Source organism: Phyllobates terribilis, unplaced genomic scaffold, assembly GCF_046119375.1.
Source record: "Phyllobates terribilis strain yellow unplaced genomic scaffold, ASM4611937v1 Scaffold_1__5_contigs__length_1240528914, whole genome shotgun sequence".
Taxonomy (NCBI): domain Eukaryota; kingdom Metazoa; phylum Chordata; class Amphibia; order Anura; family Dendrobatidae; genus Phyllobates; species Phyllobates terribilis.
The window spans coordinates 1,057,475,654-1,057,502,111 of record NW_027362761.1 but is presented as its reverse complement, the minus strand read 5'-3'; the positions used below and the strand labels follow the sequence as shown (position 1 = coordinate 1,057,502,111).

General features: G+C 42.6%; 1 protein-coding gene across 2 annotated transcripts in view; it reads left to right on the top strand.

Annotated features, from left to right (window-relative positions):
- The window catches only part of PDGFRL (platelet derived growth factor receptor like), a 269,942-nt gene that overhangs the window by 134,435 nt on the left and 109,049 nt on the right, over window positions 1-26,458 (top strand). For both annotated transcript variants that reach the window (XM_073656666.1, XM_073656674.1), the window contains exon 3: window positions 24,623-24,774. In XM_073656666.1, coding sequence (XP_073512767.1) covers window positions 24,623-24,774 — 152 coding nt within the window. The remainder of the gene's footprint in view (window positions 1-24,622; window positions 24,775-26,458) is intronic.

Here is a 26,458-nt window from a genome sequence, read left to right as displayed (position 1 = left end):
GCCCAGGCTATGCAAGGCTTAGCACCCATGCGACCTGAAGAGCCACCACGACTTGTGGTGAGAGGCAGAGTTGTGTTTGAGGATGCAGTTGTTGACGTGCTTCCAGTACTACGTCTCTGTCCAGGAAGGCGCAACCTGACCTCGTCGTCACTAGCATCTTCCTCCACCTCCTCTGCTGACCTCATCTCTTGGCTGACTGTGGGTTGACAGTAAGTGGGATCTCCAACCTCATCATCATCACCCTGTGCGTTATCACACCCGTCGTCCTCAGAGCCAACCTGTTCCTGCCCTGACAAAAAACTAAAGTTGTCGCTCCAATCAGGTATTTGAGTCTTATCATCGTCTTCCTCATTGTCTCCACCAACAGGAGTTACAGTTTGGGAATGAGGGTCTACATTATGGTCAGAACCTTCTGCGTCTGGTCCTGGATCCGACTCAAAGATTCTGGGCATCAGTGCAGATCATTTCCTCGTCTGGATTCACAGAAGCGCTGGAGTCGACCTCTGATTCCCAGGCTATAGTATGAGTAAACAGCTCTGCAGACTCAACCATCTGTTCTACCTCATACTCAGACGGGCAGCTGGAGATTTGGGAGCTGTGAGGAAGCAAGTGCGATTGGGGTGACACCTTTGAGGACTGGAGTATTTGTGATGTTGAAGTTGATGTGGAGGAGAGCCCACTTAAAGAAGCACTTGATGTCCTTTGAAGCACCTGCTGTTTTTGTGCCTCATCTGGAATTTGTAGCGATTGGCGTGGCCGTAAGAAAGGGATCTTATCACATTGTCCGCTAAAAGAAGTAGACATTTTAGTTTGGCTGGAAGATGGTCTTTCTTCTGCAGATGTTACTGTTGCTTTAACACCTACCCCACGGACACAACCTTTTTTCCCCTTCCCAACACGCCTATTCCCCTTTCCACCAGCAGCAGGCCTTTTTCCACTCATTTTGGTGGTTAACTAATTAACAACTCTGGAGTTGTTTGCACAAAAAAACAATGGATGGGAACCGAGCAGAGCTGAGTGGCCAAACTGTGGTATTAGGCCAAAACTATTGGCTGGGTTAGATGCAGAAAAAAATTATATTCAATTTGCAACCTGATGGAGGTCAGTATAGATGGACTAATAGAGAAAGTCCCACACACTGCTAGAAGGCCAAATATTTTTTCAGAGCTAGATGCAGAAAAAAATATATTCAGTTTGCAACCTGATGGAGGTCTGTATAGATGGATTAATAGAACAAGTCCCTCACACAGCTAGAAGCCCAATATTTTTTCAGAGGTAGATGCAGAAAAAAATATATTCAGTTTGCAACCTGATGGAGGTCTGTATAGATGGATTAATAGAAAAAGTCCCACACACAGCTAGAAGCCCAATATTTTTTCAGAGGTAGATGCAGAAAAAAATATATTCAGTTTGCAACCTGATGGAGGTCTGTATAGATGGATTAATAGAACAAGTCCAACACACAGCTAGAAGCCCAATATTTTTTCAGAGGTAGATGCAGAAAAAAATATATTCAGTTTGCAACCTGATGGAGGTCTGTATAGATGGATTAATAGAACAAGTGCCACACACAGCTAGAAGCCCAATATTTTTTCAGAGGTAGATGCAGAAAAAAATATATTCAGTTTGCAACCTGATGGAGGTCTGTATAGATGGATTAATAGAACAAGTCCCACACACAGCTAGAAGCCCAATATTTTTTCAGAGGTAGATGAAGAAAAAAATATATGCAGTTTGCAACCTGATGGAGGTCAGTATAGATGGACTAATACAACAAGTCCCACACACAGCTAGAAGCCCAATATTTTTTCAGAGCTAGATGCAGAAAAAAATTATATTCAATTTGCAACCTGATGGAGGTCAGTATAGATGGACTAATAGAATGATGCTATGCCCAAAAGATTTTACTTCACTAGGTGCAGTAAAAAAATTGGTATTCTATACACAGGTGGTATATCTTGCAACACAGATAGGCTACTCCACTGACTAACACACTCTGCAATAGGCCAAAAAGGATTAGCTTTGCTAGATTCAGCCAAATGCTGTGAAAAAAACTTGCACAGCACTGGCACAGACCTGCCTGGCAAAAACTGATAGGAACTGATGTAACCTAGTCCTGAAAAGGACTCCAATTACAATTAGTCTTTACTCCCACAATCTATCTATTTAAGAGCACAGACCTGCCTGATAAAAGTCGTAGGAAATGCTGTAACCTAGTCCTTAAAAGGACTGCAATCACAACTATTCCCTACTCCCAAGCTATCTGTAGATTTGTGCGAAAATTGGCTTGAAATTAACAAGGTATAGCGCACACAGCAACAGCGGTGCCGTCTAACACGCAGCTGCAGCAGTGAGAAAATGGTGGCGACGGGGAAAATGGCTTGGTCTTATAGGGCAAGGACATGTGACATACACTGCCAATGACACATGCCCTTGCTTGTGTGAAAAAAAGCACTTCGCTCCGTGTGTGCGCTGCTGATAGGCTGACAGATTGCACCTCCCCACTGTAAATGCGGGAAAGAGAAAAAAAAATGGAGATCTTCATTATTCCTGCAGAGATCCATCCCCTGCCCCTCCCCCCACCCCGCTGTACACTCAAACTGCGTATTAACATTAATTTTCATCATTACTGAGAAAAAATCCAGTTATGATTTTGGTGCACGAACAGTTATCGAACATAACCTCGAACAGCCGAATTTTTCTCAAATTGTTCGTGTTCGCCGAACGGCTCGAACACCGCCCAAAACAGCTCGAATTTGAGATTGGCGAACAGTTCGAGTAGAACAACGCTCATCTCTACTGCCGGATTGCTCCAGTGTTTGCTGGGCGAGCCGGAGGTCACTTTTCAGTGTAAGTCTATGAGACTGGCCTTAGAACGAGGCTAGAACGAGGCTCCCGTAGACTTGCATTGAGAGCTTGTGACCGTGAGTGCTGACTTCATGTCAGTCAGGAGCTGTGGACACAAGATGGCAGGTGCGGCGCCCGGAGGAGCAGAACACGACAGCTGGTGAGTATAATAGGGTCACAGAATTTAAATTAGTGACACCTCTCCAGCACTGAAATAAAATTAAAAAAACGCCGGTGTGGTGCTTAAGGCCAAGACCCCACTATCAGTATTTGGTCAGTATTCGGTATTTTTTCTCAGGAGTGGGAGACAAAACCAGGTTAGTACCAATCAGAGAAAAGGTATAATAGAAACAAGTCACTAATTCTGCATTTATCACCCACTTCTGGTTTTCGCTCCCACTCCTGAGAAAAAAGCGAGACGGCTGCATAGAAATACATGCTGTCATGCTCAGATCAAGAGAGCCGATGGCCAATCCGAGCATTGCGATAGTGTTATATGGCTGTCTGACTGCGACCTAAGCCCATGGTCACATTAGCATTGGATACTGCGAGCAGGAGCTGAGTGTCATTTTACTGTGCATCGATTCTCTAGTGTGAGAGAATCGAAGCACAGGTGCAGAGGAGACGGAGAAAGACATTTCTCCATCTTCTCCATTGCCGACGTCCTAGGTAATCACACTGCACTGAGATGACATCCGAGTGCAGTCCGATGTTTTGCACGCACCAATAGACTTGTATGGGTGCGCGCCGTCCAATATATGCTGCCAATTGCAGTATGCAGCAACTTTTTTCCTCATGCTAACTTGGCATGAAAAAATAAACGCTAGTCAGCACTGCTCCATAGTATAACACTGGAGCGAGTGCTATACGATGAAATATCGGCTAGCACTCGTCCAAGTTATATGTTGGCTACTCGCCAGTGTGAGCGAACCCTAAGAGAAAGACAGATGAAAAAATGTCATTACTTAGACTATTCTCTGTTTTTAAAAAATCCCAAGGACCCGAAAAATGTGCTCTAAAATAGAACTGTTTGTATTGCTTTAATATTTCACTATTGACAGATCACCTGGCCTGGGAACGCTTATTCCCAAATAAGACTGTCTAAACAGGCCGGCAATCACAAGCCAAGTGCTTTTTCATTGGGTGAAATGATTTTCAAGCAAGTTTAAAAATCATCATTCTCGGCAGCACATCGTCCTGTGAAAATTGGAAATATGATGATGACTGTGATGATACAGCCTATAATCTTAATAAACCAGATGTTTAGATTTGTTAATCCAAGAGAAATACACTATTATCTTTGTGTTGACTTGTAAATGTATGTGTATTTATGTGCCTGGTCAAGAAGAACTGACCAGTATTTGTATGACCCTGATTGTTGTCTCCTCTTTGATTCTGGAACAATGAATGTTTGATAATTATGTTGACTAACCTTTGTGGACCCTGTTGCCTATTGACGCACAAGACATGAGGACAAACTAAGCAAATGTTTTCATTAAATGTTTAAACAATGAGACATGAGGCTGTCCTTTCCCCCCAACCAGTGGATGTATACTTAAAAAGGGACACGTGCTTTTATAGCAGAGAGACTTAAAAACAGAGAATCAAGGAGAAGCTAGAGGACTCACAGACACTGAGACAATCAGCTTGGAAGCATGGATTTAATTAGAGACACAGATTTGGATTCTACATGATTCTAGTCTAAGGGTATATAGCCCTGACTGGAAAGATACGGATCTGCTCCATTGACCATCAGAGAGCCCATGGATACATTTGGGGAGACCAGGATGGGATGATGAAGTCTCCTGGCCCCATGGATATGTTGTTTGGGGTTGCCAGGAAGGACCGTCCGGTCACTTGGAACCCATGGAGACATTCAGAGAAGCCAGATTTGGACCAGACGGTCATCTGGTCCCATGGAAAGTCTCGCAGAGGCTAGGGTGGGACCCTCGGGTCTCCTGGCCTTGTACCTCGATGGACTGCTAGCTTCCCAAGCTTTCTGCTACCTTCTCTCTGTGGGGGCCCGCCAGAAGCGGAGGGCCATTGGTTGAGGTAGTCGGCCCTGGAAGTCCCAAAGTCGCAGCTGTAGTATCCCAGGCGGGCCAGCGGCAGGGTGAGACTGTGTAATGTTGTACCATCTTGGGTATTTGCTGGGACTGTTCTATCTGTTTATTGTCCGTTTTGTGGTTCAATAAAGTATTGCCACACTGTTTTACCCTCACCCTGTGTTGTCTGCATAGTGTTACGCCCGCGGAAGACCCCAGGCCTTCACAATGACATTCTATGTGCACAGAACTATCGTATTACTGATTATTCTGTGCGCATGGAAGTGCAGTCAGCACGCCTATACAGGCCATTAAATGAGCACTGATTGACTCTATGTAGCCGGTCGGCAGTCTAAATGGCCGAGGTTGTCCAGTCTAAATGGACCCTTGGGTTTCTCGTCTTCAGATACCAGGTGTACAGCAAATGGCTGCTAAAAGAATGATAAAACAGAATAAAAATGCCACATATGACTGATAAAATGTTCTTTTAAAACAAGTATCAGTATGTGGATATCAGAACGGATTGTTCTAGTAAAGAGACATAAAGATTATTGTTAATACTAATCAAGTCAATCAGATCATCATAATCTTTATGTGTCTGGCTGGAATAAATGTCTGTCATTATGTATATAATCATGATTGCAGGTTATATCATAAAGGCTCATTTATATTCCTCCAGACCATATCACAGGTTAAGTCCCATAAAGCAAACATCGATATCATCTGGCAGAATAAATAATCTGCTTCGCCAGGTGACATCAGACTGTATAAATAAAGGACTGTGTGTACTGTGTCTTACAGGTGTGGCTGCATTTACAGCGTGACAGAAGCTTCTGTTCTCCTCTGTCAGGGTACAATCAGCCGTCCGCTCGTTCTACACAAGAACTACATTTCCAGGAAGAATTTGGCGCTTGTGATAGCCTGCACCCCTCCAAGGCTTTTAGGTGGACCCTGACAACTATATCAAACGGCGTTAAATAACATAATTATTCATCTTATATGAGAGAATCTTAAGTGAACAGTAACTCTGGGTAACTATTCCACTTAAATAGACTGAAAACCATAGGCATCGTTATCCTTTATGCAGATCCCTTGGCAATGAAGCATTCTTTACAGACATGAAGAGTATTTAGCAATAACTTATATGCCTTAAGGCTCATCCAGATGAGTGAATTACGTGTGGTTTCCGAGCAAAAATCAGACAGCACTCGGATCAATGTTATTCAGAAGAGCTGCTCAGATGACAGGTTTATTCACATGGACAAAATGTCCATGTGACAAAAAAAATTGCTGCATGTACTATTCTCATCCGTATTTTGGATGACACACGCCCATTCAAGTCTATGGGGGAGGGGTGGGACCTGATCCCATACTGATCATCCATATTGCATCCAATTTATAAAAATACATTGCAATTGTTAACCTAGGAAACTGTATTTTATCATGTACATTTAAACTCATGATGTATAAATACAGAAGCAACACTTATATTACACGGACATAACATACGGATACACGGATGTCACACAGATACATACAGGCATATGTATGACAATACGGATGAACATTGTCTGTGTTTTCTGAATGAAAATTTAACGTTTTTCATACACTTGTCACTCAGACAAACGTATTAAATGTCCTTGTGCTGTCCATATGCAAAAGTGATAGTATACGGACAACACATTGATCAATGCAAGTCAATATGGTAACTCATGTACATTTATACATGGACGATGGTCTGCATGTGAAAAATCACAGGATGCATTACTTTGATCCATATTCTTGATATCCATATTCTCACCATTGTAAGTGATTAGCCCCGATTCATCAAGACCGGCAATTTTCTCACCAGTGTTGTTGAGAGGATGTGTAAGAGTCAAATAATTCTGATTTATTAGGAGGCGCACACATCTTAATGTATGAGGATCATCTAAAGAGTGGCGTGAGCCTCCATGCGTCAAGTCAGAAATCTTGCTCCAGTCCTAGACAAAACATTGGATTGCACTCGGACCAATGTTAAACTATTAGGCTGTGTGCCCACAATGCGGATTTAATGCGTTTCTGCGGCGGTATTTCCGCTGCGGAAATGCATTAAAATTGCTTGTTAAGATGTCTGCCATGTTTCCCAATGATAATCCGCAGCACAACCATTTATTGTGCGATTTTGCGGCGAAATCGCCGCCATTGACTTGCATTGGACCGCATAACATCCGCATGTATACATGCAGATGTTATGTGGTTCAATGCGCAGATGGTATCCGGGTCTGGAGAAGAGACTCTCCTCCAACCTGGGTACCATGGTACCCGCAAGTTAAAAAAGAATTTTAAAGTAAAAAATAAAAAAAAATATTCATAGACACCTCTCCGGCAGCCCCCGGTCTGCTCCAGGCGACGTCCTCTCTCCTCGGTGGCCCGCGGTGTACTGGCAGGACCTGCGTTGACATCATTTAGTCAGCTGATGGTCAAGCGACTGCTGACGTCGACGGTCAGGTGATGATTGCGCGACCATCAGCTGACGTCACCGCAGGTCCTGCCAGTACACTGCGGACCGCCGAGTATGTGTGTATGAATATTTATTTTTTACTTTATAATTCTTTTTTTTTTTTTTTTTTTTACTATAGGTGCAGTATTTTAAGCAGAAATGTCGGTCATACAATATAAATCCATGCCAGTTGCATGGATTTATATTGTGTGACCAACTTATCAAGCCCTTTTCCAAGTGATGCTCAAAATTGCTTGGAAAAGGGCTTGAAAAAAAGCATGCGAATACGCATGTAAAAAACACTTAAAAAAATGCTTCTCCCTGGCAGAAAAAAACGCATGTAAAATCTGCCTGCGTTTTTTCTGCCATATAGGTGGACTTGTGAGAGATTTTCTATACAGCTATGAAGGAGGTGCTTTTGTGGCTAACACCAGTTTCTTATCCAATTAAGGATTCCCTCAGACGAGGACATTACAGATGAATCACCCACACCGCCAGCAAATCACTAGAATACTTGTTAGAGCAAGGTAGAATTCTCTGGTCATCTGGTTCTAATAAAAGTGTGGCTGGTTCTGGTGTTGTATCTACATAAAAAAGAGTCACCTGCTGAGCTTGTCTGTAAGTGGCCATTAGTATGTTACTACAGACCATCAGATGCACGGCTACACTTCTCTTGCTATATTCTATAATAACATGTTGTCCTTCTGGACGTTGATGTGATAATATGGGTTATAAATGAGATACTTAGATATGAACCACTTGTACTGTGTACATGATATAGCACTGATATTCGTCACACTAATGATAGGAGAGCTTTTCTCAACAAGTCCGATGATGAGTAATCTATATGGTATGGTTGGTATTTTTGTACACTGCCTGGGAGCTACTTATGGTGTGACGCAACAGTTTATACATAAGGGATGATATACCTCTGTGTAATTACTTGTTTTCTTCCGCAATTCATTGCTTTTCTTTATGGAGAAAAAACAACAGGACTTGAACAACATGATTTGTAGGAGGATGACCGTATACTGTATATCTCATACTAGTCCATTAGTACAGAATTTTCCATTGTTACAAAGCCTGGAATTATTATGTTAAAATGAGATGGTGAATTTATGAAAATACATTACAAAATTTTTGTTAACATTTATAAACCGACATTACAGTCAGCAGGGGCATTATGATTGTGGTCGCAGAGGGTGCAACCTTGACCAGGCAGTGGAATCAGGGGGCGCCGTTTTCAGCTAAATGTGCATGCTCGGATGCACTCAGCTGAAATGTATTGTAAAGCAGAGAGCCACCTGCTCCCTACACTGCAAACGTTATAGGGCCCCCGGCCAATGTGACGCCATCAGTTAACATTAGTGTGCCCATCTAAGGCAGCGCGTGATGTGAATGCCATGCACTGCCCACCCTTGTGCGCCTGATTATGGAAGATGAAGAGGATGCTGCTCGCTATTGGAGCCAGGACAGGTGAGAGGAATTGTTTATTTTTTTCCTTAAATGTGTTGGAGAAGAGGATGGCAGACATTATTACAGAATGGGGGACATTATTATAGGATAGGGGCCAGGACAGGGGACATTATTACAGGAAAGGGCAAAGACAAGGGACATTATTACTGGATGAGGGGTATTATGGAAGCCAGAAAAAGGCACACTATTACTGGATGGGAGCCTGGATAGGGAACATTATTACTGGATTGGGGACATTATTACAGGTTTGAGGCCAGGATGGAAGACATTATTACAGGGCCCCATGTGCATCTGACCAACTTCCTGGTAGGAGCCTAGGCCCAAAATTTACATTGTGCCCATAGGACTCTAGTTACGCCACTGACTGTCAGACCTATACATGGCATAAATAGGGCACCCGCTCTAATCTGTGAATTTTGCAGCAACTGTTTGGTGCATGCTCCCTTTCTCTGCAGGATATCTCTAAACACTGAACTCATAAACTCATTTAGTATGAACTGTAAAATAATTATAATTACAATGACCAGATCAAGATCCTCCAGATTAAAAAAATAGCACAGACTCTCATGGTGATTAGGCATGGCCATCTGGACTTTGCTGTCAAAAATTTTTTTTTTAATAGGTTATAGGTCTTAGACATTAGCAGACTTAAGGTCCCGTAAACATTAGATAAAAGTTGGCCAATCTCACCAATTTAGGTAGCAACAGGCAACCATGTGATGTGTATGGGAACCTCCCTACTCTTCCCCAACAGATGATGATATCTCAGGAGAGGAGTATCGGGCTGTTGGAATTTCAACGCCTGATCCTTTTTGTTTCAAGACGAGACAAGTCACTGCCCATGTTCCTCTCTTTCGATTAAAAACACATGAACACATAGCTAAGCTGAGCATTCATGTGTTTGGGGGTAGTTGAGAGACAGATTTTCAACCAGCAGCTATCTAATGTGTATTAGCTTTAGGATAGGCCATTAAAGTTCAGTTGGTGAAGGTCACACTTCTGGGCATCTACTGATCAGCATATAAAATGGTTCGCTAAAAATAAATTTGAGTAGCTAAAAATAAATTCTTAGAGAAAATCCTTCCCATCAGGATTATCCGATCAGCGAAGACCAGCAAACCCAGTAGCGAATGTACTTGACTCAAAATCACCTTCTTTGCTGTAACAAACTGATCACTGAGTGACACCAGCCATGCTAACTTCTTTTTTGAAAGCTGAAACACCTGTTAGCTGAATTCAATTCAATACCCAAAAACGATGAAGCTGTTGCCAGGCCCTCTATTTTGTCATCTGTTATGGAAACTCTGATACATTTCATTAAGCATCAAAATGAATGCAAAAAATATACACGAGCATTATAACTAGAGGACCTACAACTAAAAAATTGCCCAAATAATGCACTACCGAGGACACACCTGTTTCAAACTGAACCAACGACTCCAACAAGAATGCTGGAACTTAAAAATTATAGCAAGAAATAGAACAACCCATAGGTAAACACATGTCAACAAAGAAAAAAACATCAAATCTGCACCCCAAAAGATAAAAACAGTCAGAATCAGTTAGCAAAAGACAAAACGTGGACTCGATATCCGACGTAGCTAACAACTTACCATTTCCATAGCAGCGGCGGATCCACTGGACCATCATGTCAAAGGACATGTATGAAACCACCACCTCCTTTTTTGATAACCCATTATTGACTGAATCCCCAGGAGGATATGATAAGTGATGAATAGATTGAAACTTCCCGGGTTCTTTCTTGGGCACGAGGCCAAGAGGGGATACTCTCAGGTTTGGAAATGGAGGCTACACAAATGGGCCTGCCGTTTACGCCAAATGAGCCTCTTTGAACAATATTTCCTTAGCCACATTAATATTCTTATGAACAGTCTTCAAATTATCGATTGACTGACAAACTGCCAAGTGTTGAAAAGGTATCTGGAACCCCATCAATACGCCTTTAGTTCTAAAGTTTTCTTCCAGCTTCTTTGGGTACTGTTTGAGCCACAGACCAATGACATGAATACACATTGGCGTTCTCCTTCACACCAGGCACTGCAGATTTTGGAGAACATCTACCTCAGTTAAAACAACAGAAAGCCGGGTGAGTTCTCCCACAAATAGAGCACTCATAGTGCAGTTTGCAGGCAGCACAGAAGCTGAAATGACCTTCATTATAGAGCCAACAGGCTCCAGTAGGGCATTAAGTCGCAGCTGCTTTAGACGCCCACTCAATTACGTGCGACTGAGAGAATCACCGTCTAAATATCTCATCATGTTTCCACCAATCTGCCTTACCATGCAGCTTGTGGAGGTCTTAGATGATATCCAAGTAAATGAAAAGCTCGACCCATTTTTCAGAAAATGTTGACAGAGAATAAGCGCCAGAGTACTCTGTAGCCAATTTCTGAATGACTTTGCGACCTTTTTTTAATTAAAACTAAGCTCAAAAACCCTTTGTTCATCAACAGTAACATGGTCAATTGAAACAAGGGACCAAATATCAACAGGCTCTTGTTTCAAAATGTTTTCTCTCATCTCTGCAAACACATGAGTGCCCAAACGTTTCCCACCACAAAAGATCATGCCACAAAATTAAAAATTAGTTATAGACTCCAACCTCCCAGCTGGAAAGTGAAACTCCCTTAAAGGTCCCAGCGGCAACAGAGTGCAACCTTTTTGCTCAACTGTCGTTAAGCAAACTTGCAACAGTTTTACAAAATCCTCACCAGTGATATCAGCTGCTGTGAAACACGCTCCACTGCAGGTCACCTCACTCCCAGGCCTCATCTGATTTTGAAACAACCTGACGGCAATGTACATGAGAATTGAGGGGGCCTGTGATAGCTGACCTGTCCTCTGCTTATTTAAAGGACGTGCTTACCACCTAGACTGTACAGATGAACCCTCATTGTCTTCCTATCTGGGATGAGGAGTATAAGCACTCCCAGGAATGAGTTGCATCTGATATTCTTCCCCCTGAGCCCCCACTCCACCACATGATTTCCCAGTTGAGCTCTTCACTAATGGCAGCTTCCTCAACTTGCTTGCAGGCAGAGAGCCCAGGAGATCTGTTCTTCTCCACCTGATCACTGGCTGCCTTTATGTGCAGTCTTGAACCAGCCACATGTTACTGCTATGCCTGAGAGTGCATACCTTCTCCAGAGCTGCACACCTCCACGGATCAAAAAAAATACGGCAATGGCCCGGGAGGAGCTTCCACTGTAGTATGGCCAGTGCCTGGAGTGCAACCAGAGCCTGCCACCTGTGTGGTACAGGAAAAGGGACTCAGGGACAGGTGAGATGCAGCATGCCCACAAGCCGTTGCCTTTTCCTGCTGTTGGCTCCTGGACAACATCTCCACCATTCAGAAGGTCCCTTGCTGTGTGGCCTGCTTCAAGACCATCCTTTCCAAGGTATCACCCATGGTAATACTCGCTTCTCATGTTGTGTGAAGTCTCCTGAACTCTCCACAGGCAGAAGGTAAGAGGGGGCTTCTCCCCAATTTATATTGTTTTATAATCCATTTTTGAACTCACCCTACCTTTTATTAAAACAATAACTACAACATTTATCAACTTTTGTAATAACTATCACTCACCCACCATTAAGTTTAACCCCTGCAGTCCCTGGTACTTTTCTTATACAGTATGGTGCCTACAATTCTATCCATATGGTGCCCCAGGTTAATGACCCCCATCTCCAAGTGTCACACTCTAATAGAGTGGTAAAGTCACACCTTCTTCAGAGTGCGCAGGCTATTTTGGCTGTGATGTGATGAATGCCTATGGGTGCTATAGGTGAAGTGTGAAGCGAGAGTGGCGAGGGTAAGTATATAGTCTGACCTGGGCTCTGAATTAGGATAGGGGATTTTTTAAATTTAAGTCAAGCCCTTCAAAAGCCAAATCTTGTTTTTTTCTGTGACCTGCAGCTCATGTATCATCCCCTAAAGTTGACATTTCCCAGGTCGACATTTCTGCCCTCCATCTGCAGCCATTTTATTATCCCTGCAAAGTTGCTTCATTTCTTTGTTAGATGTATTGGAGCATTTGAAAATTAGTTAAAAAGTAGCACTTACTCTTTAAACTAATTGAGTTCTTGTGTTGTATTGCTCATAGCAAAGATTAAATGTGTTTTAAATAAAACATATGTAATCATAGCAGCCTTCAGCCCTAAATTAATGTATGTTTGAACTGTTAATGCTGATATTCCCAGGAGCCTACTGACATGTTAATTTACAAATCTTATTTCTAGCTTTTCTTTTAGCCAGTTTTATTTTACCATCTTTCTAATTAGAGGACGGGGAGCTTGTGTTACTCACCAGGGTAATTTCTTCTTATTATAGGCAACCTTAAAACACAAAGTGTGCACCATTACCATCTTGTTAATTTTCTAACTTTTTTACTAATAACTAGTGATGAGCGAGCACTAAAATGCTCGTTGCTCGGGTCAAGCAAATTGGAATGCACGAGTGTTCGGTCTGAGCAACGAGCCCAATGTAAGTCTATGGGAAACTCGAGCATTTTTAAGGCGGTCTGCAGAGGGCCTAAAAATTGCCCAAATCGATGGGAACAGTGCTCAAATGACATGGGAACAGCATGGGGAAGACCCCTGGAAGCATCTCTGACTCCCAGGTCACTGCTGTCAACAATGTTGTCTGAGGTATTACGCCACTTTTACAGTCTTATAATAAAACATACAAAATGAAACCAAAATGGATTTTCCTGGGAAAAATGTTAAGGAACAGCCTTTCCAAGGTAATGACTTGTATATAAGGCAAAATAAATAACCAGAAACAAAGATGCTCCTCCACACTTAGCGTTTTTGATGCGTTTTTCACTTTTGCATTGCTTTCAACGGTGAAAAATACATTCACCGGTAAATGTCATTTTAACATTTTACTACCTTATCTGGCCATGTGGTGTGTGAGACATCATCAGACACATCCTGTTTCATTTATGAAGGAGGGACTCTGAAGGTCACTAACACTCTTTTTATAGGGCCATCAGGTGACCCTTACTATTCTTAAAGGGCCAGCAGTCAGCTATGCTTTGTTGTTCCCATTATTAAAGAGTGGGTCTCCTATACTGTTATTGCGTATGCAGTGACTGTGCAGTGAACAATTCAGATGCAGTTGAAGTTCAGACTTTCAGCTTTCATTTGAGGGTATCCACATTAAAATTGGATGAAGGGTTTAGGAGTTTCAGCTCCTTAACATGTGCCATCCTGTTTTTAAAGGGACCAAAAGTAATTGGACAGATTAAATAATTGTAAACAAAATGTTCATTTCTAGTACTTAGTTGAAAACCCTTTGTTGACAATGACTGCCTGAAGTCTTGAACTCATGGACGTCACCAGACGCTGTGTTTCCTCCTTTTTGATGCTCTGCCAGGCCTTCACTGCGGTGGTTTTCAGTTGCTGTTTGTTTGTGGGCCTTTCTGTCTGAAGTTTAGTCTTTAACAAGTGAAACGCATGCTCAATTGGGTTGAGATCAGGTGACTGACTTGGCCATTCAAGAATATTCCACTTCTTTACTTTAATAAACTCCTGGGTTGCTTTGGCTTTATGTTTTGGGTCATTGTCCATCTGTAGTATAAAACGACGACCAATCAGTTTGGCTGCATTTGGCTGGATCTGAGCACACAGTATGGCTCTGAATACATCAGAATTCATTCGGCTGCTTCTGTCCTGTGTCACATCATCATTAAACACTAGTGACCCAGTGCCACTGGCAGCCATGCATGCCCAAGCCATCACACTGCCTCCGCCGTGTTTTACAGATGATGTGGTATGCTTTGAATCATGAGCTGTACCACGCCTTCGCCATACTTTTCTCTTTCCATCATTCTGGTAGAGGTTGATCTTGGTTTCATCTGTCCAAAGAATGTTCTTCCAGAACTGTGCTGGCCTTTTTAGATGTTTTTTAGCAAAGTCCAGTCTAGCCTTTTTATTCTTGATGCTTATGAGTGGCTTGCACCGTGCAGTGAACCCTCTGTATTTACTTTCATGCAGTCTTCTCTTTATGGTAGATTTGGATATTGATACGCCTACCTCCTGGAGAGTGTTGTTCACTTGGTTGGCTGTTGTGAAGGGGTTTCTCTTCACCATGGAGATTATTCTGTGATCATCCACCACTGTTGTCTTCCATGGGCGTCCAAGTCTTTTTGCATTCATGAGTTCACGAGTGCTTTCTTTCTTTCTCAGGATGTACCAAACTGTAGATTTTGCCACTCCTAATATTGTAGCAATTTCTCGGATGGGTTTTTTCTGTTTTTGCAGCTTAAGGATGGCTGGTTTCACTTGCATGGAGAGCTCCTTTGACCGCATGTTTACTTCACAGCAAAACCTTCCAAATGCAAGCACCACACCTCAAATCAACTCCAGGCCTTCTATCTGGTTAATTGAGAATGACATAACGAAGGGATTGCCCACACCTGTCCATGAAATAGCCTTGGAGTCAATTGTCCAATTACTTTTGGTCCCTTTAAAAATAGGGTGGCACATGTTAAGGAGCTGAAACTCCTAAACCCTTCATCCAATTTTAATGTGAATACCCTCAAATGAAAGCTGAAAGTCTGAACTTCATCTGCATCTGAATTGTTTTGTTTAAAATTCATTGTGGTAATGTCTAGAACCAAAATTAGAAAAATGTTGTCTCTGTCCAAATATATATGGACCTAACTGTATATGTACAGACCAAAAGTTTGGACACACCTTCTCATTTAAAGATTTTTCTGTATTTCCATGACTTTGAAATTTGTACATTCACACTGAAGGCATTAAACTGTGAATTAACACATGTGGAATTATATACTTAACAAAAAAGTGTGAAACAACTGAAAATATGTCTTATACTCTAGGTTCTTCAAAGTAGCCACCTTTTGCTTTGATGACTGCTTTGCACACTCTTGGCATTCTCTTGATGAGCTTCAAGAGGTAGTCACCGGAAATGGTTTTCACTTCACAGGTGTGCCCTGTCAGGTTTAATAAGTGGGATTTCTTGCCTTATAAATGGGTTTGGGACCATCAGTTGTGTTGTGCAGAAGTCTGGTGGATACACAGCTGATAGTCCTACTGAATATACTGTTAGAATTTGTATTATGGCAAGAAAAAAGCAGCTAAGTAAAGAAAAACAAGTGGCCATCATTACTTTAAGAAATGAAGGTCAGTCAGTCTGAAAAATTGGGCAAACTTTGAAAGTGCCCCCAACTGCAGTTGCAAAAAACATCAAGCGCTACAAAGAAACTGTCTCACATGAGGACCGCCCCAGGAAAGGAAGACCAAGAGTCTTCTCTGCTTCTGAGGATAAGTTTATCCGAGTCACCAGCCTTAGAAAATGCAGGTTAACAGCAGCTCAGATTAGAGACCAGGTCAATGCCACACAGAGTTCTAGCAGCAGACACATCTCTACAACAACTGTTAAGAGGAGACTTTGTGCAGCAGGCCTTCATGGTAAAATAGCTGCTAGGAAACCACTGCAAAGGACAGGCAACAAGCAGAAGAGACTTGTTTGGTCTAAAGAACACAAGGAATGGACATTAGACCAGTGGAAATCTGTGCTTTGGACTGATGAGTCCAAATTTGAGATCTTTGGTTCCAACAACCGTGTCTTTGTGCGACGCAGAAAAGGTCAGTGGATGGACTCTACATGCCTGGTTCCCACCGTGAAGCATGGAGGAGGAGGTGTGATGGTGTGGGGGTGCTTTGCTGGTGACACTGTTGAGGATTTATTCAAAATTGAAGGCATACTGAACCAGCATGGCTACCACAGCATCTTGCAGCGGCATGCTATTCCATCTGGTTTGCGTTTAGTTGGACCATCATTTATTTTTCAACAGGAAAATGACCCCAAACACACCTCCAGGCTGTGTAAGGGCTATTTGACAAAGTAGGAGAGTGATGAGGTGCTACGCCAGATGAGCTGACTCCACAGTCACCAGACCTGAACCCAATCAAGATGGTTTGGGGTGAGCTGAACCGCAGAGTGAAGGCAAAAGGGCCAACAAGTGCTAAACATCTCTGGGAACTCCTTCAAGATTGTTGGAAGACCATTTCCGGTGACTACCTCTTGAAGCTCATCAAGAGAATGCCAAGAGTGTGCAAAGCAGTCATCTAAGCAAAAGGTGGATACTTTGAAGAACCTAGAATATAAGACATATTTTCAGTTGTTTCACACTTTTTTGTTAAGTATATAGTTCCACATGTGTTAATTCATAGTTTTGATGCCTTCAGTGTGAATATACAATTTTCATAGTCATGAAAATACAGAAACTTCTTTAAATGAGGTGTGTCCAAACTTTTGGTCTGTACTGTACACTGTATATATATATATATATATATATATATATATATATATATATATATATATATATATATACTGTATAAGTATGTATATATACAGGGTGGTCCAAAAGTAGGTGGACAGAAAATAATAACATTTATTTTGATTTATATATAAAATTATATTTACTAACACAAGCATAACATTGACAATTAAATTTTATTCTGAACAATAATACAAAAGCCCTTAAATTTTATCAACGCCGGTGCTCAAACTGTTTTCCATTACAATTTGCACAGCTTTGAAGTCTGCCTCTTACGCTTCAACAAACTTTTTTGCACAAGTCTCTTTGGGTATTAATTTCTTGAAATGCATCTCTTATGTAATTTTTCAAATCACTGACACTTTTTGGTTTTCGACTATAAACTTTGTCCTCGAGTACTCCCCAAAAGAAAAAATCCATTGGGGTCAAGTATAGTGAACGTGCCGGCCAATCAAGTGGGCCTCTTCGGCCAATCCATTTATTAGGAAATGTTTCATCAAGATACTCGCGGACTACTCTTGAATAATGTGGAGGGGCCCCATCTTGTTGGAAATAAAGGTCATTTGAATTAGGCTGTTGCTTTAACTGGGGAACAACTTGATTCATTAGAATTTCGAGATACTTATCTCCTGTGACTGTTCCATCAAAAAATATTGATCCTAAAACACCAAAACTTGAAATACCACCCCAAACATTGACACCAGGCTCATTTAGTTGTTGCTCTAATGTTAAATGCATGTTCTCATTATACCAGTAAATACAATTATGTCTGTTAATATGGCCGGATAATTTGAAAGAAGCTTCATCACTCCACATAATGTTATCTAAAATTACTGGATTATGTTTGATAAATCTCCCCCTTCATAACCTTATTACACAGTCTGTCCACCTACTTTTGGACCAATATATATATACTGTATATAAAGTTGTGGAATGCCTATACTAACTATAAACAAATAAATCTCTCCCTGACTCAGCAGCATCTCTCCCTACTCTACCTGTTTCTGGGGTAGACTGTGACGAGCATAGGGGCGCCAGGTCTTATATAAGACCTGATGACGCTGTGCGGCCAGCCAATCACTGTAATGCCCACAACCAACATGGCTACGGCATTACAGTGCGTGGCAAGCAATCCCTGCATGTTCATTGGCTCTCTAAAGAGCGCCAAAAATGCAGGGTGGGGACCCGAGCTCTCGCCCAAGCAACCCGGAAATGAGCGCCGAGCTTGTCGAGCACTGTGATGCTCGGGCGAGTACTGAGTAGTGGCGAGCATGTTCGCTCATCTGCACTAATAACGTCCCCTTTGGGTTTTGAAATTCTTTACATTATCTATAACAAATGTAAACCATATGTGCCTACTGTCATAGAAAAGCCAGGAAACTGCTAGAAAAAGGGGAGACCTCCTGGACCCCTGAGACGAGCGGGTATGTCTCCAAGCCATTTCACCTTGACTTGCGTACTTTGCAGTATTCAGTCTTTTATACTCCCGGGTCCCTACTATTTTGCTCTAGTGTGAAGTCTGTTTGGTCAATAATGAATCTGTAGTCTATATTTGCTTTGAATTTATAATGCAGACTGAATTCATTTCTGGAGTCTGTATTTCATCTGGGAACAGGCTTGGGGGCTGTATTATTATATGCTCTGTATTTAACCTGACGTCTGAATTTATCTTGAGGTCTTGGGTCTGAACTCCTTTTGGGGTCCGAATCTGCAGTCTGTATCTGTTCATTTGGTTGTCTGAGTCTACAGTTCGTATTTAGGGTCTAAATTCCTCTTTGACTGTGAGTTTTGGAACATGATAAATGGATCTTATGTACAGTTGTGCTCTAAAGTTTACTTAACCCGGCAGAATTTTTCCTTTCTTGGTTATCATTAAGATTTAAAAAGAGAAAACACAGTAGTTTGACAATAAATGGCTTCACCCAACCAATAACTATGAGTGGAGAACTTTTTTTTTGCTATCATTCATATTCTCTGAAACAAGGCCAAGAAAAGAACATTTCTGCCGGGGTATGTAAACTTTTGAGCACTACTGTATTGCTTGTGATTTCCACAAATGAGGTTGGGAGTGTTTTGGAAGAATAACCTGAAAAAGTTGAAGGTGAAATATTAAAATATTGCAACATACTTGGCTACGTTTGAGCTGTGAGAATAGTGAGATTCCAAGAAGCAATTTGAACTGAATTTAGATTATCATATCCCATCCTATACGACATCCAAGTATGGTGACTAATAATAAATAATAATAATTTTTTAATATATAGAGCCAACATATTCCGCAGCACTTTTCAATTAAGTAGGGACATGTACAGACAATAAAAACAATACCATGTATCACATTTTAACAGTTACATGAGGAGTGAGGGTTGTGTGTCAAATATGACTCCAAGACAGCGATCTTGCTGCTTGGGAGTTATGCTGGCACCACCCAAGGAAATTGAAAAGTCAGGTATAGTTAGGTTAGTAGAGAGAGGAAAAACAAGGAGCTCAGTTTTAGAGAGATTCAGTTTCAGATAGAGAGAGGACGTGATGTTAGAGACAGTAAAAAGACAAGCACTGGTCTTTTGTATTAGAGTGGGGGTGATGTCAGGTGAAGAGGTGTATAGTTGGGTGTCATCACCATAGAGATGATGCTGGAAACCAAATCTGCTAATGGTTTGTCCAATAGGGGCAGTATAAAAAGAGAAGAGGAGGGTTCCTAGATCTCAGCCTTGTGGAACCCCGATAGTAAGGGGAAGATTAGAGGAAGAAGAGCCGGCAAAAGATACTGTGAAAGAGCGGTCTAAGAGATAGGAGGAGAACCAGAAGAGAGTGGTGTCCTTGAGGCCTATAGAGCGGAGCATAGTGAAGAAGAGCTGGTGATCCACAGTGTCAAAAGCGGCAGAGAGATCCAGGAGAAACAGTAGGGAGCCGTGACCATTAGATTTAACTGTTAGTAGATCATTTGAGACATTAGTGAGGGCAGTTTCAGTAGAGTGTGAGGAGCGGTAGCCGGATTGTAAAAGGTCGAGAAGAGTTATCTGAGAGATAGCGGATTAGACGGGAGTGGACCAAGCGTTCCAGGAATTTAGAGATGAAGGGAAGAATATAGACCGGTCTGTGGTTATCAGCCTTTTTAAGAAAAGGGGTTATGATGGCATGTTTGAATGAAGAGGGAAAGATACCCGAAGAAAGAGAGAGGTTAATATTTTAGTTAGGTGGGTAGTGACAGCAGGAGAAATGTCCAAAAAAATTGCTCCTAAGAACCAGCGTAGGGTATTGATTCTTTATTTACAAACTGCCATAAGGCAAATAAGCCCTAACTAAAGGTTCTGTGATTATTAAAAAGGTAATCTTTATTATCTATTTATCACCTTATCAGTTTGTACAGTTTAAAAACACAAGTTTGTGTTGGTCCTACCTTGAAACAATTTTCAGATACTGGGTTAAAGCTTTAAGTTAATACTTCTATTAGCCTATCAATTGAGGAAACTCATGGCCAGAGAAGGAGATAGATATTATTGGTATGAATTAACTCCTAATGAACAAATGTCTCACTGGAATTTAGCACTGAGATCTTCTAGTATCAATCTCATTCATACTGACTTTTGATCGTATATAACCAGTACATAAGGTTAGTAATCTGATCAGATAACTGGCTTCCCCTATTTTGTGGCTCACTCTGATTATAGTATCACAAAGCACTCAGTAATTCGTGTGGCCACGGACCAACACCTCATTAATTAGTATGGACCAACTCTCAAAAATTGCTAATAAAAATGATCAGCTGTCTCCCCAACTAGTTTCACCGTCACTGGCTTCATCATGGGATTGAGGCTACAACCTCCAAGGTTTATAAAACATAGGTTAGTGATGTCATACAGGTACTACAAGGAATTCCTCTGATGTTAGCTTTAAGGAGGAATTCCTTGTACTCCTCCACTTCTACAGACTAACAATAAAACATACAAAACCGAAGATAAAATGGAATGCAAAAAAAAGGAGCATGGACCTTTCCTGTAAAATGGATTTTACAAGAAAAATGTTAGGAAACATTCTTTCCTATATAATGATTGGATATAAGGCAAAATAAACTCTCCTCCACGCCTTAATAGCCGGGCCATTTCTCACCGTATTTCACCGTCGCTTATGACTACAGTAGATGACATAGTAGAGGGGGAACTAAAACTACACCCACCAGAAGTTACCGGTAAATGTAATTTTAACATTTTACTACCCTATCTGGACATGTGGTGTGTATGACATGGTCAGACAAATCCTGTTTAATTTATGAGGGAGGGACTCTGAAACTCACAAAACCTATGCAGACAAATCAAAAACTGCTAAAAATTAGAAGGAAGAGGGACTCTGATACCCCCTGTATTAGACATAAAGGAGAGGCTCATACACATTCTGTTAAAATTGTTAGGTAGTGGAACTCCTAGACTCATAAAGCCTATACTAAGTGCAAGGACTGCCAAAAATTTGGAGGGACAGCAATACACCCTGGAAGACATGTAGAGGAGGGTCCCAGAAATTTTTTTTTCCCATTTTTAAGGAGTGGGACTCCTAGACTGGTAAAGCCTATGCACTAGGTGAAAGGGCGGAAAAACATTTACCCCTTGGAACGTATAGATATATATATATATGTAAGAGAATTGTAGACATCCTGTAAGAATCATGAAGGAGGACATCATACACACCCTGGAAAAATTAAGATCACATAATGACCCTTTAAATTTTTTTTAAAGAGGGCCGCCTGATGACCCTATAAAGATTTTGAGTGAGGGCCACTTGATGACCCTATAAAGATTTTGAGTGATGGCTGCCTGATGACTCTACATTTGAATTGGCTTCATGTTCTCCTGCTGTCATCCAATGGGGTTGAGAAGTCTGTGCCATTGTTCATTTTTATAAGATTCAGCCTGTCAGCATTTTCAGTTGACAAATTGATGCATCTATCAGTTATTATGCCCCTGGCGGCATTAAAAACCTGCTCTGACAAAACGCTAGCGGCAGGGCAGCCCTGTACCTCCAAGGCGTAAAGTGACAGTTCATGACTAGTGTTGAGCGAGTATGTTCTGTTCCGAGTATGCTCGGGCCGAGCTCCGAGTATTTACAGCTGCTCGGTGATATGTTTGAATCGCTCCCGTATGCATGATTTGCAACTGTTTAACAGCTTTATTACATGTGAGGAATTTGTAAGAAATAGACATTCCTCACATGTATTAAAACTGTCAAACAGTCGCAAATCATGCACACGGGAGCGATTCAAACATATCACCGAGCAGCTGTAAATACTCGGAGCTCGGCCCGAGCATACTCGGCGAAAGGGTTAACAGAACATACTCGCTCAACACTATTCATGACACGTGTCTAGCTTGAATACCCAATTGTTGTATGGTACAGAGGAATCACCGAGGACACTGTTACGGTCGATTAGGTACTCCCTCCCATCTTCAAAAACTTTTCCCTCCTTGTCAGACTACTCTGCACATCAGGGCTTGGGAGTTGGGAGGATCTAATGAAACTTTGATAGTGTTCACCTGCCTATATTGGACCTGGTGTGTCTCCCTTGTTTCTCCAACTTCGTTGCCCAATGATCTATAACATCTGCCGCAAGTGTCGTCAGATGAGAATTTTTTTACTAATTGTTTGAGTAGAGCCTTCTGGTATTGCACCATTTTAACAAGCCCTCTCCGCCGCAGGAAGGAGAGATAGAAAATTCTTCTAGTAGCAGAGGTCGAGAAGGGTGAAAAACCAGTAATCAGTGTTGGCCAAAATGCATATTGCGCAAGGGTCAAGGGAAAGGCAGCAGGACATAAAGTCAGCCATGTGTGCCAGACTCCCAACATGCAAGACTTCTCTGTCCCCACCAGGAGGACGACTCTCTATATCCTCCTCCTCCCTCTCATCCTCGTCTTCAGCCCATCCACACTGAACAGACAGGATGAAGCTGGTGTGGACAATTCCCTCTGTAGTGCAGGCAACCAACTCCTGTTCCTCCTCCTCATCATTATCACCCAATCCACACAGAGAAGATGAGATGAGGTTGAGCTGAGTAGTATCACCCTGTGTACTTTCTTCTTCCATCTCCACCTGGTCCACATGCAAAGCTTCCTCTTTAATTGTGAGCAGCGAGCATTTGAGTAGACACAGAGGTGGGATGATCACACTGATTATGGCATCATCACCGCTCGCCATCTTTGGTTTATTCCTCAAAGTTTTGTAGAACCTCACAGATGTCAGGCATCCATGCCCACTCGGTTATGTGTGGAGGCTGACCGAAATACAGACAAGCATGTTGTAGCTGATATTCAACTACTGCCCTCTGCTGCTTATAAAGCCTTGTCAACATATGTAATGCGGAGTTCCAGTGAGCGGTCACGTCACACACCAGTCGGTGAGCTGGTGCTTGCAAGCGCTGCTGCAGTACTGCCAGACCAGCAGCAGCAGCTGTAGCTGACTTGTGGAAATGGGTGTACACGCGGTGTACCTTCACAAGTAGCTCAGGCAAATCTGGGTAGGTTTTCAGAAACCACTGAAGCACTAAGTTAAGCACGTGGGCAAGGCATGGTACGTGTGTGAGCTTGCCAAGCTTCAGAGCCGTCATCAGGTTACGGCCATTATCACACTCGACAATGCTTGGTTGTAGGTTAAATGGCAAGAGCCACAGATCTGTCTGGTCTGTTAGACCTTTTAACAGCTCTGCAGCGGTGTGCGGTTTATCACCTAAACAAATTAGTTTCAGCAAAGCCTGCTGCTGCTTCACCGAGGCAGTGCTGCAGAGCTTCCAGCTTGCAACTGATATGGGCGACATGGTCCAAAATGACAATTCGGAGATGGACGAAGAGGAGTAGGAGGGCGTGCAGGAACTGATGTAGGAGGTGGAGGAAACCCTGATGGAACTAGGGCCCACAATCCTCGAAGTCGGTATCACGTGTGCCGTCCCAGGGTGTGACTCAGTCCCGACCTCCACAAGGTTCACCCAGTGTGCCACCAGGGAAAATGTATGTGAGGAAGAAAAGAGTGCGGTCTATGGAGCACTGGAGTGATCACTGGAGCAGTCCGATTTGGGGCTAAAACCATTTACTAAGCCCTTTCCACAACGCGTTTTGATAATAAACTATCTTCATCAGGTGGTACCAGTTTTGGTTATAAAAGATCGAAATATGAGTACAATATATATTTGGTTGTTTCCATGTTTCTTGTATTTGCCGGAAGGCATAGTGTACTGTAAAATTGGGACACATTAATTATGGCTTGCGGGTAGTCAATCACTTCTTCTACCATCATTTTATTCGTTTTCTAGTAATATTATATATAATACACACAATTGTTCCATCATTTATATAGAATTTACGAGAAAGAAATCTCAGCAATCATGATAATGTAGCTAGAGCATGAGACAGCACACGGAGGAATTGTATTATAAGACTGAACAATGTCCTTTATTTCCTCTCCAGCATAAAACAACTTGACAGATACGGGCAGCTGATCCTGATGAACGCCTCTGCAGCTGACACTGGGGAGTTTACTTGCTGGGCCCAGCACTGTGACAGTCGCGGCTGCAAAAAGGACGAATCCAAGACTCGCTCCACATATATTTTTTTCACAGGTAACAAAAGCCTCAGGTCAGTTTTATCACAAGGAAAGCAATGGTAATCATCATACAGAAAAAGCAAAGTTTTCTGTATTTGGCAATAATCATTGACATAAAGTATGAAATATTTCACAATCTCTCGTGAAAGCCTTCATTGAATCTTCATACTGTGGTGTAGTAGCAGAGATATCTGAGCTGCTACATCATTTCACTTGAATCTGCAATATATGAAGAAATCATCTGCTGCTAAATGTTTCAGTAATAGCTAGTGTAAGCTAAAGTGACTCCATATGGAGAGCGCCAATTTGGCGTAAGGAGACTTATAGGCCATACAGTGCTCCTCTGGGAAATTAAATATGCAAATATCCTCTTCAGAGAGAAAGAGAACATGAACTTTAGTGCCACCTATTGGAGGATTCAATCCTGAAAGTCAATATTGACCCTTTAAAGGGCCTTGCCTCAAAAATTCCTGTCATCCAGCAAAAACAGTCCTCTTTTTCAATGAGGAATACACCCTCATGTGACACCATTTAACATATATTATCTGCACTCAGGCAATAATTTATTGTCCCTGGGTTATCCAAGAGAAAGAGGTTATCTTGTTGATCAGTGGGGGTCTGACTGCTGCCCTGTCGGTGATAAAAGTTCCCTGTTCTGCCAATCAATTTGGGTCCCAATGGTCAGATCCCCACCAATCAGCAAGTTATCACCTGTCCTCTGGATAAGTGATAACCCATTTTTCTCTAGATAACCCTTTTAATATCTACACCATAAATCTGGGGAGTCCCTTGGCATTAAGACAGAAGATTACAGCCTAAAAAAATTATCCATATGTTTAAATGATAGATCCCATTCATTATATGAGTCCCATGTAGTGACTCGTGGGCATTGGGACAATTGGTAAGTCAGTTTCTCAAGTGAAATTGGGCCCTTTTACTAAGAAACAACCTTTATTGGTTCTATATCCTGACTAGTTGTTTGGTTTGTGTAGCGCCGGCGTCCCTGCCCTCTGCTAGGCAGGGACGCTGTTCCCCTCACCTCTCTGCTCCGTGCCCGGCGTCCTCCTCCCGCTCTGCTGGCAGCGCGCGCTCCTTCCCGGCCACTGTGCTTAGGGCGCGCGCGCGCGCTCTCCCTCCCTCTTAAAGGGGCCGCGCGCGCCGTCCTAAGGTGTCCCCGGCCAATTGCCGGAGGACCTCCCATATAAAAGGCACCTCCTCCAAAATGGAGGTGCCCGAGCAATGTTGTTGCACTGTTCACTACTCTGCTTCAGCCCTCAGGTCCCGTTGCCAGCTACCTGCCAGTTACCTGCCAGTTACCTGCCAGATTCCTGCCTGATTATCTGCTACCTGCCTGCTAGTCTGAGGTCCGACGGTCTGCCTTACTACTCTTGTCAGTCTGTCTAAGGACCAGCCTGCCCGCTCACCTGGGAGCGCACATCAGCCACCTGCCTGCTTGCCCGAGGTCCGACGGTCTGCCTTCCAACTCCTGTCAGTCTGTCTATGGACCAGCTTGCCCGCTCACCTGGGAGCACACACCTGCTACCTGCCTGCTAGTCTACCTGGAGACTCCGCCGTCACGTGCTGTGACCACCTGCCTGTCCAGTGACTCCTGCTCGCTCACCTGGGAGCGCTCATCTGCTGCCTGTCTGCTAGCCTACCTGGAGGCTCTGCCGTCACGTGCTGTGACCACCCGCCTGTCC